Source organism: Ammospiza caudacuta, chromosome 2 (assembly GCF_027887145.1).
Source record: "Ammospiza caudacuta isolate bAmmCau1 chromosome 2, bAmmCau1.pri, whole genome shotgun sequence".
Classification (NCBI taxonomy): Eukaryota; Metazoa; Chordata; class Aves; order Passeriformes; family Passerellidae; genus Ammospiza; species Ammospiza caudacuta.
The window spans coordinates 95,088,734-95,101,408 of NC_080594.1; the positions used below are offsets into that span (position 1 = coordinate 95,088,734).

At 44.1% G+C, this 12,675-nt stretch overlaps 1 protein-coding gene across 1 annotated transcript; it reads right to left on the reverse strand.

Annotated features, from left to right (window-relative positions):
* Positions 1-287: 287 nt before the first annotated feature.
* On the reverse strand, positions 288-11,113 carry F10 (coagulation factor X). The gene is made up of 8 exons (XM_058822769.1): positions 10,899-11,113; positions 8,559-8,719; positions 7,145-7,169; positions 4,803-4,916; positions 4,101-4,241; positions 3,213-3,487; positions 2,339-2,456; positions 288-1,592 (listed from the first exon to the last, which is right to left on the reverse strand). The coding sequence occupies exons 1-8, from the start codon at positions 10,972-10,974 to the stop codon at positions 1,051-1,053; spliced, it is 1,452 nt and encodes a 483-aa protein (XP_058678752.1). The 5' UTR covers positions 10,975-11,113; the 3' UTR covers positions 288-1,050.
* Positions 11,114-12,675: the final 1,562 nt, after the last annotated feature.

Consider the following 12,675-nt stretch of genomic DNA (forward strand, 5'->3'; position numbering starts at 1 on the left):
AGCTGAGATAACTGACCTGCCCACTCACTTTCCTGCCCACAATTAGTGCTGGCTGCAGCAATATTTGCTGTTTGCAGAGTTGTGTTTTGAGTTTGTCAGTCTACTTTGCTCACAGCATCTGCTAAGTGACACAAGCCAGTACCAGCTCAAAGTGCAGCAGGTGCCTAAGGAAGTTCAGTGCTCCTCAGAGCACAGAACATAAGAGATTGGAGAAGCTTTGAAAAGCCATTGGAATTGTAAGGGGGTTAGAGGCTGAGGGGCTTTGTTAGAGAAAAAACCCAACCAAAGGAGAAAAAAAAAAGAAAGAATGTTTTATTTCAAATGCTGGTGTACATCAATATTGCACCTAACTGAAACATCTAGAACAATACACATGCAAGGAGCTTTCCAATCCTCAGCCATACACAATCCAGAACAAGATACAGAAAACACTGAATATGCACATGTATATATATTCTGATGAGCACAGTGTACAAATTAAACTAGAGTGAACTAGAATACTTATAAAGCAAAACCCCTTTTTAATGAGCTGCTGTTATTATTTAGCATCACATATTGATTGTGTCTCAGCTTTTACCATGCAAGATCCCCTGCTCCCTTCATCTTCTGAACACATCTCAAGGTAGAAGCTAAACAACTCCAGTATGGATAAACTCCCTGCTGAGCCAGATGGCTGCAATATGAGGATTTAGTGACTCCCATCCTTCCTGCTTTCATCATGGCTAGTGACTCTTCAGAATATGTTTAGAAGTCTCTGGTTGGAGCACTTGTGACAACAGATAGGAACCACAATGACCATTGATAAAAGTTAAAAGAAGCTAAAGACCCCTCTCAGCAGCCTTTTGGATTGGGGAATTCCCTCATTCAACCAATTCCAAACACCTTGACTTTCCTCAGAGGTGTTTAAAGCCAGGAACAATACAAATGGAAGCAGACCATAACTTTAAGGAGATGTCAAAACCAACTTAGCAGATGTTCAGGAAAAGAAAGTTTCCATTTCCAATCCTGCACCTTGGCAGGTAACAAGGAGGATCAAGGGACACAGCACCACTAGAAACTCATGACTGTCCTTACCCAGCGCAGGAACCGGGACAGTTTGGTGTAGACCCCATATTTGCCTTTCCTTGCACATCCTTCACCCCAGCTAACAATTCCAGTAACAAAATAAGTATCCTTGTATCTGGTCACATGGGGGCCACCACTGTCTCCTTGGCAAGCATCCTTTTGCTCTGTGTCATAACCAGCACAGAACATGTTCTCAGTTATGGCTAAGTTAGTGGATTGCTTGCAAGTGTTCCTATTAACATAGGGGACCTCAAGCACCTTCAGTTTTTTGGACGTTCGACCGCCTTCAAATTCCCGCCCAAAGCCACTAACCCTCCCAGACTTCTGCGTCATCAGAACTTCATTAGCAAAGTCTGCTTTGGGGAGACATGCTGGGATGACGTACTCTGAAAACGTGATAGGTTCCTTCAGCTTTAATAAAGCAATGTCATTATCGTAAGTCTCAACAATAAATTTGGAGTGAACGTATATTTTATCCACAGTGTGCATTGATTCAGACTGCTCCTTCTTCTCTCTGTCCACTTCACCTGCACAAGAGCATTAAAAGGGTCATCAATGTGGAGAAAGTATAAGAACTTCAGAACAACCTTGACAGAGGAAGAGAGTAGTATATTCATTCTGTGTACTTTGCCCAGGACTTAGACCACACAAGGAAACTATAAACAGGTATGGCAACATTTCTTAGCAGCAACTGGATTTGCTTTGGTCCTGAGATTTGGTCTATGTACCAGTTTACACAAAGGCATAAGCTGATTCAGCTAAACTAATGCAATTTTGTGTAGAAGCACTTCCAGGAGCTTGAGCCTGGCTTAGAGAAGAGAACAGGGTCTGGACTACAACAGTGCAAAGATGAAGCTGTGTTGATTCTGTGTCCTGGCTCAAGGGGAAGCAATGGGAAATCTGAGTTTGTTCTTGTCTGCTCTATTCAATGAGTCAGAGATTTTCTGAGGGTTCTTGTAAGAACAACTCTGGATGCTTCTGAAGTGCCAGGAATGATGGGCTTCCTGCAGAAGCACTGCTCTGCTGAACACATTGATAACCAAAATGTCTAGAATATTTAACTGCAATCCCTCCCAGCTAGCTGGCAGAGAAGAAAGAGAGGCACCTGTTGTTACAAAGAAGGATGGTCAGAATGACAAAAAATTATAAAAAGCAGCCAAAAGGTAACAAATCTTAATGAATCATGAGTACATCTCATGGGAGATTTAAGGCACAAAAAATTCGGCCCAACAGCTACTCTCACCTCAGAGGAGTAAAAAAAATAATTACTCACCAACAACAACTTGGATTTCTTTGGATTGGTTTATGCAATGAGCTGCAGTAAGTACAAAATTTTCATTCAGAATAGTTCCACCACAAAACTCTTCTCCTTCCTCATTTAACAGAACAGCCTGTGAAGCAAGACAGGTAAGGGCACAAGGAAGAAGTGCAGTTTAATGTTGATGAGCTATAAAGCACCAACTGACTTCTTTTCACACTACAGAGATGCCTCTTACTGCAACATGTATGCGGCCCTCCACGTCCCTCCTAGCTTTGCATTTCCCCATGCAGAGGCTGCTGATCACCTTCTACTGCTACAGAGTCCTGATTGTCCCTATGTGAAGTTAAAAAAACATTTGCCTTCCACATTACCTCAGTGCCAGTGCTGAGTAACGCCCCTCAGGCATTGACTGACTGAGCAGGCAGAATGCAGACTCCTGATCACCACATCCCTTGGACTAACCCCCCAAACAATGTCCAAATACAGGAATTCATTTTGGCTTTCCCAAACTCAAGGGTGAAACTGAGATATGAGGGTGTATTTCTGAACCAAAATGCTGGCTTTATCTGGCATGCACTTGGATGTGCTGCCTGGGGTGATGGTCTCAGACAGAACAAAAATGTAACCTGCAAAAGTGGCCTGGGAGACCAGTGTGACCCAAAATCCTCTCTGGGGACAAAGTAGGCAGTTCCATCTAAAATGACACACAAAGACTTTTGTTTTGTCCCCCTGAGGCTGCACTTTGCACACAGCTCAGCTACATCTCACTGCTGCTGGCACGTGACATGGGCCGTGTTCAGAAGGCTCCCAGCTGGAAGGAGGCTCTGCTCCCCTTCCCTCAGACACACGCTCTGCCCACATGCAGAGCAAAGCCCCCTCCATTCACCTGCCATGGGCATTGGCCAGGAAGACACTGATCTCCACCAACTATCCTGGTATCGACATATGGAGTCTTGCTTCTTGTTCTGTTGTCAGGTGGAGGGGTTGGGCTTTCTGTGGTAATTACAAAGTTCTCCTCTGTGGTAATTACAAAGTTCTCCTCTGTGGTCATTTCGTATGGAGGAGGGTCTTCCTGATCACTCGTTACATTGCCTTGGTCAGTGGGTGAAAGAACAGACCTTTTCTTCCTTACCACAGAAACTTTTCCACAAGGGTATTTTACTGTAAAGAGAAGAATGCTAAAATTATAGATGGAGAGAGACAGCAGGCTAAGAGAAAACTTCTTGGAAATTACAAGGAAATAGAGTGAAGTAATATGGGTCACAAGAGCAATTTGTTATTTTTTAAAATGCTATAAGAACAACATTGTGAGTATATGTTTGACAACCTCTGATGAGTCCTTTCATAAGAGTGCTAAAATTTACATATGTAAATAGAACTGATTATAATCATTAACATTTTCATTTTCTATAAAAAGAAAGGTTTTCAGAAGAAAAGTTTTGCAGGCTGCTAATTTATGCGATGTGTAAGCATTTAAGAAAATGAGTTATAATGCAATTACTTTTCTCTTGGCAATAGTGGGATTTACTGTGGTAATTTGCTGAGAAGCACCTTGCAAAGGGTTCAAAATCATGTACATTTTGATCCACTCCACCACAACACCTCACAAATGGAAGGCTTTGGAAATACAAATCTCCTGGCCTCACTGTTGGGCCTATGTCATGTAGGATACTGGTGGTTCAAAAGACATTCCTCAACCGCAAAGCAAGACATCTCTTAACAATGAAGCAAGTCTCACCAAGCACTGCTATTGCTTTATCTCATGGCTTCGTACCTGTTGCAACACAGTGTTTGCCATCCTCTGCTAGAACATACCCATCTGCACAGGAGCACACCACATCCTTCCGCCCATCTCTTTGGACGCTGCAGAACTGCTCACAGTCCCCGTTGTTTATTCTGCAGAATTTTGGGATGACTGTAAAAGAGATGGTGGCAGAAAAACTGGACATAAACACTGACTTCACAGAAGATCTGGAAGTTCTCCAAAACAAAACACCCTCTTCAAACAGGATCTGTATCCCCACCGGCCAAGCACTTGAAGCACTCTTGAGGAATAACTCATGTGAGTGCTGAACATCAGCTTGTGCCTTGCAAAGCAGCCACATGCAGCACACCAAATGTCCTTGCCAGGTCTGAGTGGGAGCAATGGCCATGGCATGGTGAGCTCAAAAAGCAGAGACAAATTCTCAGGGGAACAATAAACAAAACACTAACACAGAACATAATTGTGTAAATCTTCACACAATTCCTCCCTCCTGCCCGAAAAACTCCAACTCCTCATCACTCCCCTTGGTCCTGTGACTGAACCTCAGTTTCACATTCTTGCTCTTACTTCTGGGCTAGTGATACCCCCCTGTCACAGGGGCTGCTCTATGCCACAGAAGTGAGCCCCACGAAGGATTTCCATGCAAAACATGCTTCCCTACAAAGCTCCCTGGGAAGTCTGCCATCACAGTTCTCTAAAGCAGAAACTTACCAAATTCACAGTTCTTGCCTTGATAACCATCCAAGCACGTGCAAGTGTAGGAACCAATTCCATCTTTACAGTGGCCTCCATAGTGACAAGGATTTGAACTGCACTGGTTCCCATCTACAAAAACAAACCAAAACCCAAATTACTGTCAGTGTGCAAGCATTTTCAGTGGCCGCAGAAGGGCTCTTAGTTTTTCTTAGATCTTTCATCCTTCCTTTCAAAATATAGGTCCTATGAGTTGCCACATTCCAGATGGTACAAACAGTATAAACAGAATCATTCCAAACATGCAATGATTCATCTTTATATCCTCAGTTTTGCAATCTCATTTTGGTATTATGATGCGCACACAAGCCTTTTTTTGTGGGAAGGTAAAGAAATTTCCTCGGCTGGTTAAAGCACGGTGTTCATATGGACAGGGTTGCAGATTTGATCTCTGTATGGGCCATTCATTTGTGATTGATCAATGACTCAATAATCTTTGTGGGTCCTTCCATCTCAGAATATTGTTTGATAGTATGATTGTGGTCAGAATATACATACAGTGAAGCCTCTAAGAGCTGACAGGACATTTCCATATTGCAATTACTGCCAAAAGATACTGAACTTCTGGTCCCTTGCATTTCCCTATAGTGTTTGCTCTGTTTCATACAAAATGCAAGATATTCAGAAAAGTGACACTTAATAATTTGCTGCTTTAGATAACATGCTCTCATCCTCCTATTTTACCACTTGTACCCTTTGGAGCAGCTGAAACAGCAATGTCCATAGCAGAAACAACTTGCAAGAAGCAACTCCTCTAAGGATCCAGCATGCTCCCTGCATGGAATTTCTGGGCTGTAACCTCATCTGCTGCAGCTTTGCCTGTCATGGGAAACAGCTGCTGGGCTTTGTGTACTGCACCCACACATCAAGATCCATCTTCTACCTGTATGTGGCCAAAACCAAGACCTCTCCAAAATCCCCAGCCATGGAGGCTCTGGAAACTGATGTTCATGCTTAACAGAGGGAAGACAAGACCAACATTAACAAAAAAAAAAAAAAGATAGCCTGAAGGCCTACATCATAACTTCTGGTTTCTGCCTCCTCTGCAGTGCCATAGCACTCTGTTCTGTAGTGGCCTTAGCTAAGCAGCATCCTACTGCTAGAAAACATACTTATTTAGTTCTTACCCTACACTGTAGTTGCAGCTGTGGTAATGAGTTTTATATCAATATTGCACAAATTTCAGAATAGCCTACTAAAGCAGGAAGCAAGAACAAATTGTTCTAGTAACTTGCCTGAACATAGCTGTAGTTTTCAATACTTCTGAACACTCATAGAGCATTTGTGGACTGTGGTTTAAAATGTATGAAATCTAACATTTCTGCTAAGAGCATTGGCACTGATATTCTGCTGCTTGTATTCTCATAAGAAAACATTTTTTTTTCTTTACTGTAACACTGACACAGTGTTACAGTAAAGAAAAAATTGCTTGAAATTTTAATCTGTAGGTTGCAGAGTTCATCCTGTGCTTAGAGGATTGTGAAAGTCTGGGTCTTCTTCATGGCAACTGTCTTCATTATTCTGTAGATTGCAAAAGACAAAACTGAGATCTCTTTGGTCAACACTTTTGATGCACTCCTCCCAGTGTGCAAACTGGACATATACTTTCTGGAGAACATGCTATCAAACACTAATACATTAAAAATCTGTCCTTGCATAGTGCTTACAAACACTAGAACCCTAATAAATAAAACTCACATATTTAGATAAAAAATCAGAAAACTGTTAGGTAGTATCTACTGGCATATTGGATCCATTGGCATATTTTCCTTGAATGCCAAACAGTTCTGTAAAAAACACAACCAAAAAATTGCTCTTTAAGACAAGAATCAACAACACTGCCATGGAAGGTGACAAGAAACTGGCAAATTACTATGCAATGTAATTTAACTTTGTGTTGGTTATGGCATTTAAGAGACACTCTCATCTGTGACTCTTTGCATCTTGAATTTTCCTATCTGGGGCTGCCCCTCTGAAGGAAAACTATCTGGCAGTCCCACACACACAGTTTCTGCTCCTCACTGTCCTTTGTGTGCAAAGGACCACTGTTATTTTTTGAGAGGACAAAGGCCAGTCCAGCCACTGCAGACAGCTGAACCTTGCCTTCAAATGAAGCAATTGGGTTCAAGCAACAGCGGGCAGTAAATTAGATTCCTTTTTCAGAGGAAGCACAATGTGAGGGTGTCCCAGAGTGAAGAGAGGAAGCAAGGGAGCAGGAAGGGGTTACTTAAGGGGCGCATCCTTTCAAACCTTGCAATAAGGAAGCTTAATCTTCTAAATAAACACAGAGTGTTTCTTACCTACATAGACGTTCCAGAATTCCTCCTACAGGTAGGTGTGGGAAATGGAGAAGAAAAAGAAATAGATAAGAATTACCAAATTCCTCAGAAAAATATTAGACTTTTCATACACAGGATGCTTGCAGCTAACAATTGTTAAAGGAAATATTTACATTATAAATACATACAGTGCCTAGCAGCCCACTATTACCATTTAATAACTTAAAACCATATGATCCATATGGCCCAGCTCCACAGAAACAAGTCTCATGCATTTTTCAGAAATATCTGAACCTCTTTAGAGTTTTTTCAGTGTGACCCATTCAGCATAAGCCACTGGATTTCTTGCATAATTATCTTTCCACCAGTTTTGACTGAATTTACTTATATTCCTGTAATGCTAAATTCTCAGTCTTGATCCCCACCCCAAACTCCTGTCAATAGGACCTCACAAATCGTGACATTTAAAAATACTTTGTCTGATTTGTGTTCTCCTTTTCATTGGCACTGAGGACTCTAGGATGCTGCCTGTGCAGGACAGTCCTTTCCAGTGACATCTGGTCACCAGGCAGAACAGGCTGTGCCAGTTCTGCTATAGGTAAGTCAACATTTATGATCTGAGGTACACTGGTGATGCACCCAGAAGTCCCCACCCAGGACACCTCAGGGTCACTCCAACAACATTCTGGCCATCAAATAATGCTAAAGGGAAGTGAATCTGGCCTTAGCTCCCGTTTCAGGGTAGTCCTAAACAGCCATATAGCTACAGCCTATGTTTGGAATACCACCTTTTCTACTTACAGTCCACACAGCTGCCCCATCTCTTTAACTTTTCCTTCAGCTTGGGAACAAATCACATTTCTGTCTAAAATTAAGCAAGCCATTGGGGTAGGGCAGGTGACACAAGAGTCACACAAACTTCATTCCAGTAAACATTAAGGCATTTATGAACTGTTAACACTATACATTCTCTCAATTCAGATAAAGAGAGCTACAAAATTACAAGCAAAACTGCTTGAAATAAGCTCATGAGGTTCCATGTCAGCATTTGCCTTGTCAGCCTTCCCACAGTCATGGCACTTAGGGACTGCCCTGACCACAGTGATGGCACTCAGAGATGTAACCCAGATAAGGTGAAAGTATTTTCAACACTGATAGCAGCAAAGCCATTGAATGTCAATTAACTTTCAATGGCAATTGAACAGATCAGAACAGGTAAAAGAATGGAGGATGTAACCTGGGATGGCCATGCAAGAGCTACATTAAGACTGTTATGGGATGATTATTGCCTTAGCAATTCCACCCACAGTCAATCACTATTTGTGTTAAGTGATTGGGAACAACCTGTGAGTTTTGATGCCCAGCTCAAAGGACATGAATAGTAATTTTTAAACATGAAATATATAGACCTAGTTTCATATTAGTTCATCCTTACAGTTTTCTCCTGATCTTCAAAAGCTTCTCTTGCTTCTTCTTTTGAGCAGCGCTCCTCAATGCATTCTCTTTCAATATTCCCTTGCTTCAATTCCTCTAAGAAAGAGTTAGCACGTTTTGTTCTTTCCAAGAACTTGTCAGCATTTTCTTTCTTGATGAATACTAGACAGCAGAGAAAAATTATACAGGTGGGTAACAGTTGGTGGTGGAAAAGAGTCACAACAAATGAGTGAAATAGAAACAAAGCCAAAACAGACCACACTACCTGTACACAACATTACCTGTGAGGTTAGTCCTCACACAGGCTGATATATCCCAAGATCTCTCAGGGCAGTCTCTCTGAGAATCAGTAGCCTCAGAACGAAATGTGGACCCCAAAATTCTCTCCTACTCTTTTTAATCTTGAAAAGGTTGCCAATGAGGGCTTATATTTCTGCTGCTCCTGCTCAAGACTCAGTCTTGAATAGAATGGGAAGATTACAGAATCACAGAATCACTAGGCTGGAAGACACCTTCAAGATCATTGAGTCCAACCCAGCCCTAACACCTCAACTAAACCATGGCACTGAGTGCCACATCCAGTCTTCTTTTAAACACATCCAGGGATGGTGACTCCACCACCTTCCTGGGCAGACCATTCCAGTACTTTATCACTCTTTCCATAAAAAGTTTTTTCCTAATATCCAACCTGTATTTCCCTTGACGCAGCTTAAGGCTGTGTCCTCTCATTGTGTCATCTGCTGCCTGGAGAAAGAGACCAACCCCCACCTGACTACAGCCACCTTTCAGTTGTAGAGAGTGATAACTTCATCCCTTTTCTCCAGGCTGAACACCCCCATCTCCCTCAGTGGTTCCTCACAGGGTTTGTGTTCCCAGCCCGTCACCAGCCTCGTTGCCTCCTCTGGATGTGCTCAAATGTCTCCATGTCCTTCCCAAACTGAGGGCCCAGCACCAGACACAGCACTCAAGGTGCAGCCTCACCAGTTCCCAGTGCAGGGGGAGAATGACCTCCCAGGATTAAGTAAATTGCTAATTACCCTGTAAAGAGTATATGTTCTAGGAAAGTGTGAAGAGTTTGGAAGTTGACATTTAATCAAGTTCTAGCATTGGAATTTACACTGAGGAAATACTTTGTAATATTTCCTATATTTCCAGTATTTTTTAGGCTGGAGTATGGAAGAGTGTGCTACAGATGTGACTTCAAGGACAATGACTTATGCTCACTGGGAGGCTTGCACATTCTTTTGGAGCATTCATCATGCAGCTTAATTCCATGACAAATAAACTTGCTGAAAGTAATTATATACCCTAATATCTTCCAAGTGAGCACAGAGGAGACTTATTCTGCTTTCGCTGAAATTGGTGAACTCCTCCTCAGGGAGGCAAGTTCTGGTTGTGTGATTTATATTAAGCAATGCTGACATAATTTGAAGCCCCACTTATTTTGAAAAGGCTCCTCTCAAGGAAGGCTTACAGAAAGTACTTTTAACTTGCAGCTCAGTGACTGTTAGTTCATTCACCCACTACCTTATTTGTCCTCAAATCCCTTTCTTCAGCGTCAGGAAACGGACAGGACACAGCCGGTGGGGTTATCACCCCTGTATTCCTTTGCTTTCACACCACCCGGATTAGCGGATGTTTTTGCAAACTTGAACTAGCCTCCTTCTGAGGCTACTCGTTCTCTTCCCCAAGCCCTCCATCATACTCCCTTCTTTACAGACATCAAGGAGCAACAGGCATTAGCCAACCGAAGCAGGATATTCCAGAAACATGCCAAAAACCTTGTTTTAAACCCCAAGCAGTCTGACTCACTGAAGAAAGAGTTAACAGCTTTTGAAAAGTTATTTGCTGATGCTGCCTTGGATTTAGGCGCTGACTCTGGCGGCACAGGAGGGCAGCGGGACCCGCTCCTCGCTGTGCCCCAGCTCCTCCACGGCCGAGCGCACCCAACTACGACTCCCCTCACACGTTCCCCCTCACCCAGGAGAGGGAGCGCCTCAGGCTGTGACTGCAGCCGTGCTCCCGCTAGAGCGGCGGGCAATCCCACCTTCCTACACCGTCCCCGCGATGCCCGCAGCAGCTGCCTGCCCCCGCAGCTCAGCTCGCCGCTGTACGGCGGTGTGCGGGGTCGGCATAGGTGCTGATAAGCCCTCAGCCGTGTGGGAACCGAACCTGCCGTGGGGTGCCCGCTCCCCTTCCCCGGCACTGTCCCGGTGCGCCCCCGACCCGCAGCACCCACCGCCACCCCTGCGGCGTTCGCCCGGCAGGCCCCGCCTGCTCCCAGGACTGGTGCGAAGAGAGATCCCCCCCTCCCGAAACCATGGGAAAGGAGCCGCCTTACCGCCTCCCTGAGCGCGGAGCCCGGCGGGCAGCGCGGCGCACAGCACCAGCAGCAGCGGCAGCAGGCACCCGGACATGGCGGCCCCGCCGGTGCCGCTCCCGGCACGGCACGGACGGAGGGACAGCAAGGACGGGACAGACGGGACGGACGGAAGCCGAAGTCTTCACCCCCTCGGGCGGGGTGAGACTGAAACCGCGGAGCTTCACCCTGCTCAGAAATAGCGGAAGCGGCGGGACACGGTGACAGCCCCGGCGGGATTTCTTAGTCGAGGGGATGTGGCTGCTCTTCTTTTGATTTATTTTTTTCAAAGCCCAAGGCAGCTTGGGGCTTTGGTTTGGTTTTAATTGCACCTTTTATTTTGGAGGAGGTGCAGTAAATCGCGCCTCGGTAAGCTGTCGTGCCCCCCAGCGCTGGGCACAGCCGGGCCCGCCGCCCGCAGCAGGCGCCGTCCCGGGCTGCTCCCGGCCGTGTGTCCCTTCCACATCCCGGGCTGCTCCCGGCCGTGTGTCCCATGCATATCCACACTGGAACCTGCTGGCTCCGCGCTCCGGACCAGTGCCCTCGGCTGAAACTGGCCTCAATCTGTCCCCCCTTTCTTGGGGGGATTCGCAGTGCGCTGCGGCGGCCACGTCCTCGGTGCTTGCAGAGCCAGCCTTCCGCTCTCCTTCATCTCCTTGGCTTTCCTAAGCAGGCTGTTGTATTAAAAATATAATCTAAAACCCAAATTTGTTTTGAAAAAGTAATTTTTTGTGGCATTTTTTAGTACTGATTTCTTTTGGCCTTTTTTCTGCAAGGTAATTTGTTCACAAATATCAGCATTTTCACTGGAGTGTTATAGAGGATCTTGTGGATCATGGAAAACAGAAATTATTCTGCCTTGAGGGGTCGTCAGGGATGGTTTTACAGTGCTGAGCACCTCATCTAAATGAAAATGAGGCTTTATTTGCTGGTCACTACTTCTTGAGACTGGACTCTCTTTAGGAGCAAGGAGAATCTCTAGTGCATGTATGCATATATACTGTAACATCTCCTGTTTTTCAGGTCTCTGAAATCTGCTACCTTTTCTAGTTCAGTTCACTACCTAAACAAAGAGTAAAACTTCCTTCTCTATTGGTAAAACAGGCTATAGGATGTTCAGTACTGCATGGTATGTACCATACAATGACGATGTTTTCCCCTAATAATGGAGTATGATCAATTGTGCCCTACTTGCTGATAAGCTTTTGTGATTGAGTTGATATTCTGCATCATCTGAACAATCTAGAGTGTAAATTCTGCATGAGATAGTTAAACTGTTTTCCAATCTCCTAGTTCAGTTTTGTCTTTCTCACCTTTTCAGTGTTTTCATGCTAAGGTTAGAAAGTACATTTTGCAACTGTATATGTTTTCAGAGAGCTTCAGGTTCTATCATTTATGCCTTAAGACATTAGTGAATGGTCTTTGGTCACCGTTTTGCAGAGGGGTAGATAATTATCCTGTTCTGGTTTTAGATCTCAGGATAGAGAGTACAATTGAGATTATGCTGGACAACTGATAAACATTCCCTTTCATTTGCACTCTTTCTATCAATATGAATAATATGAAGGCAAAGATAAGATTAAATCAGTGGTATTCTTTACCACTCATAAATATAGGGTTAAATATTGCACTTACTAGCCTTACAGCAATAATACTTGGTGCAAGAAGATTTAAATCAAGTTTTCATAGCAGACCTGTAAATATGGAATCAATCTTTTCCCAGATTTCTTGTCCTGGAGAGGGTCTACAGTTCTTCCCC

Coding starts and splice junctions, on each gene's coding strand:
- F10 (XM_058822769.1), bottom strand. CDS start 10,974: ATGTCCGGGTGCCTGCTGCCGCTGCTGCTGGTGCTGTGCGCCGCGCTG. Junction 8,720..10,898: donor GCTCCGCGCTCAGGGAGGCG/GTAAGGCGGCTC, acceptor TCTGCTGTCTAG/TATTCATCAAGAAAGAAAAT. Junction 4,242..4,802: donor AGGCAAGAACTGTGAATTTG/GTAAGTTTCTGC, acceptor TCTCTTTTACAG/TCATCCCAAAATTCTGCAGA.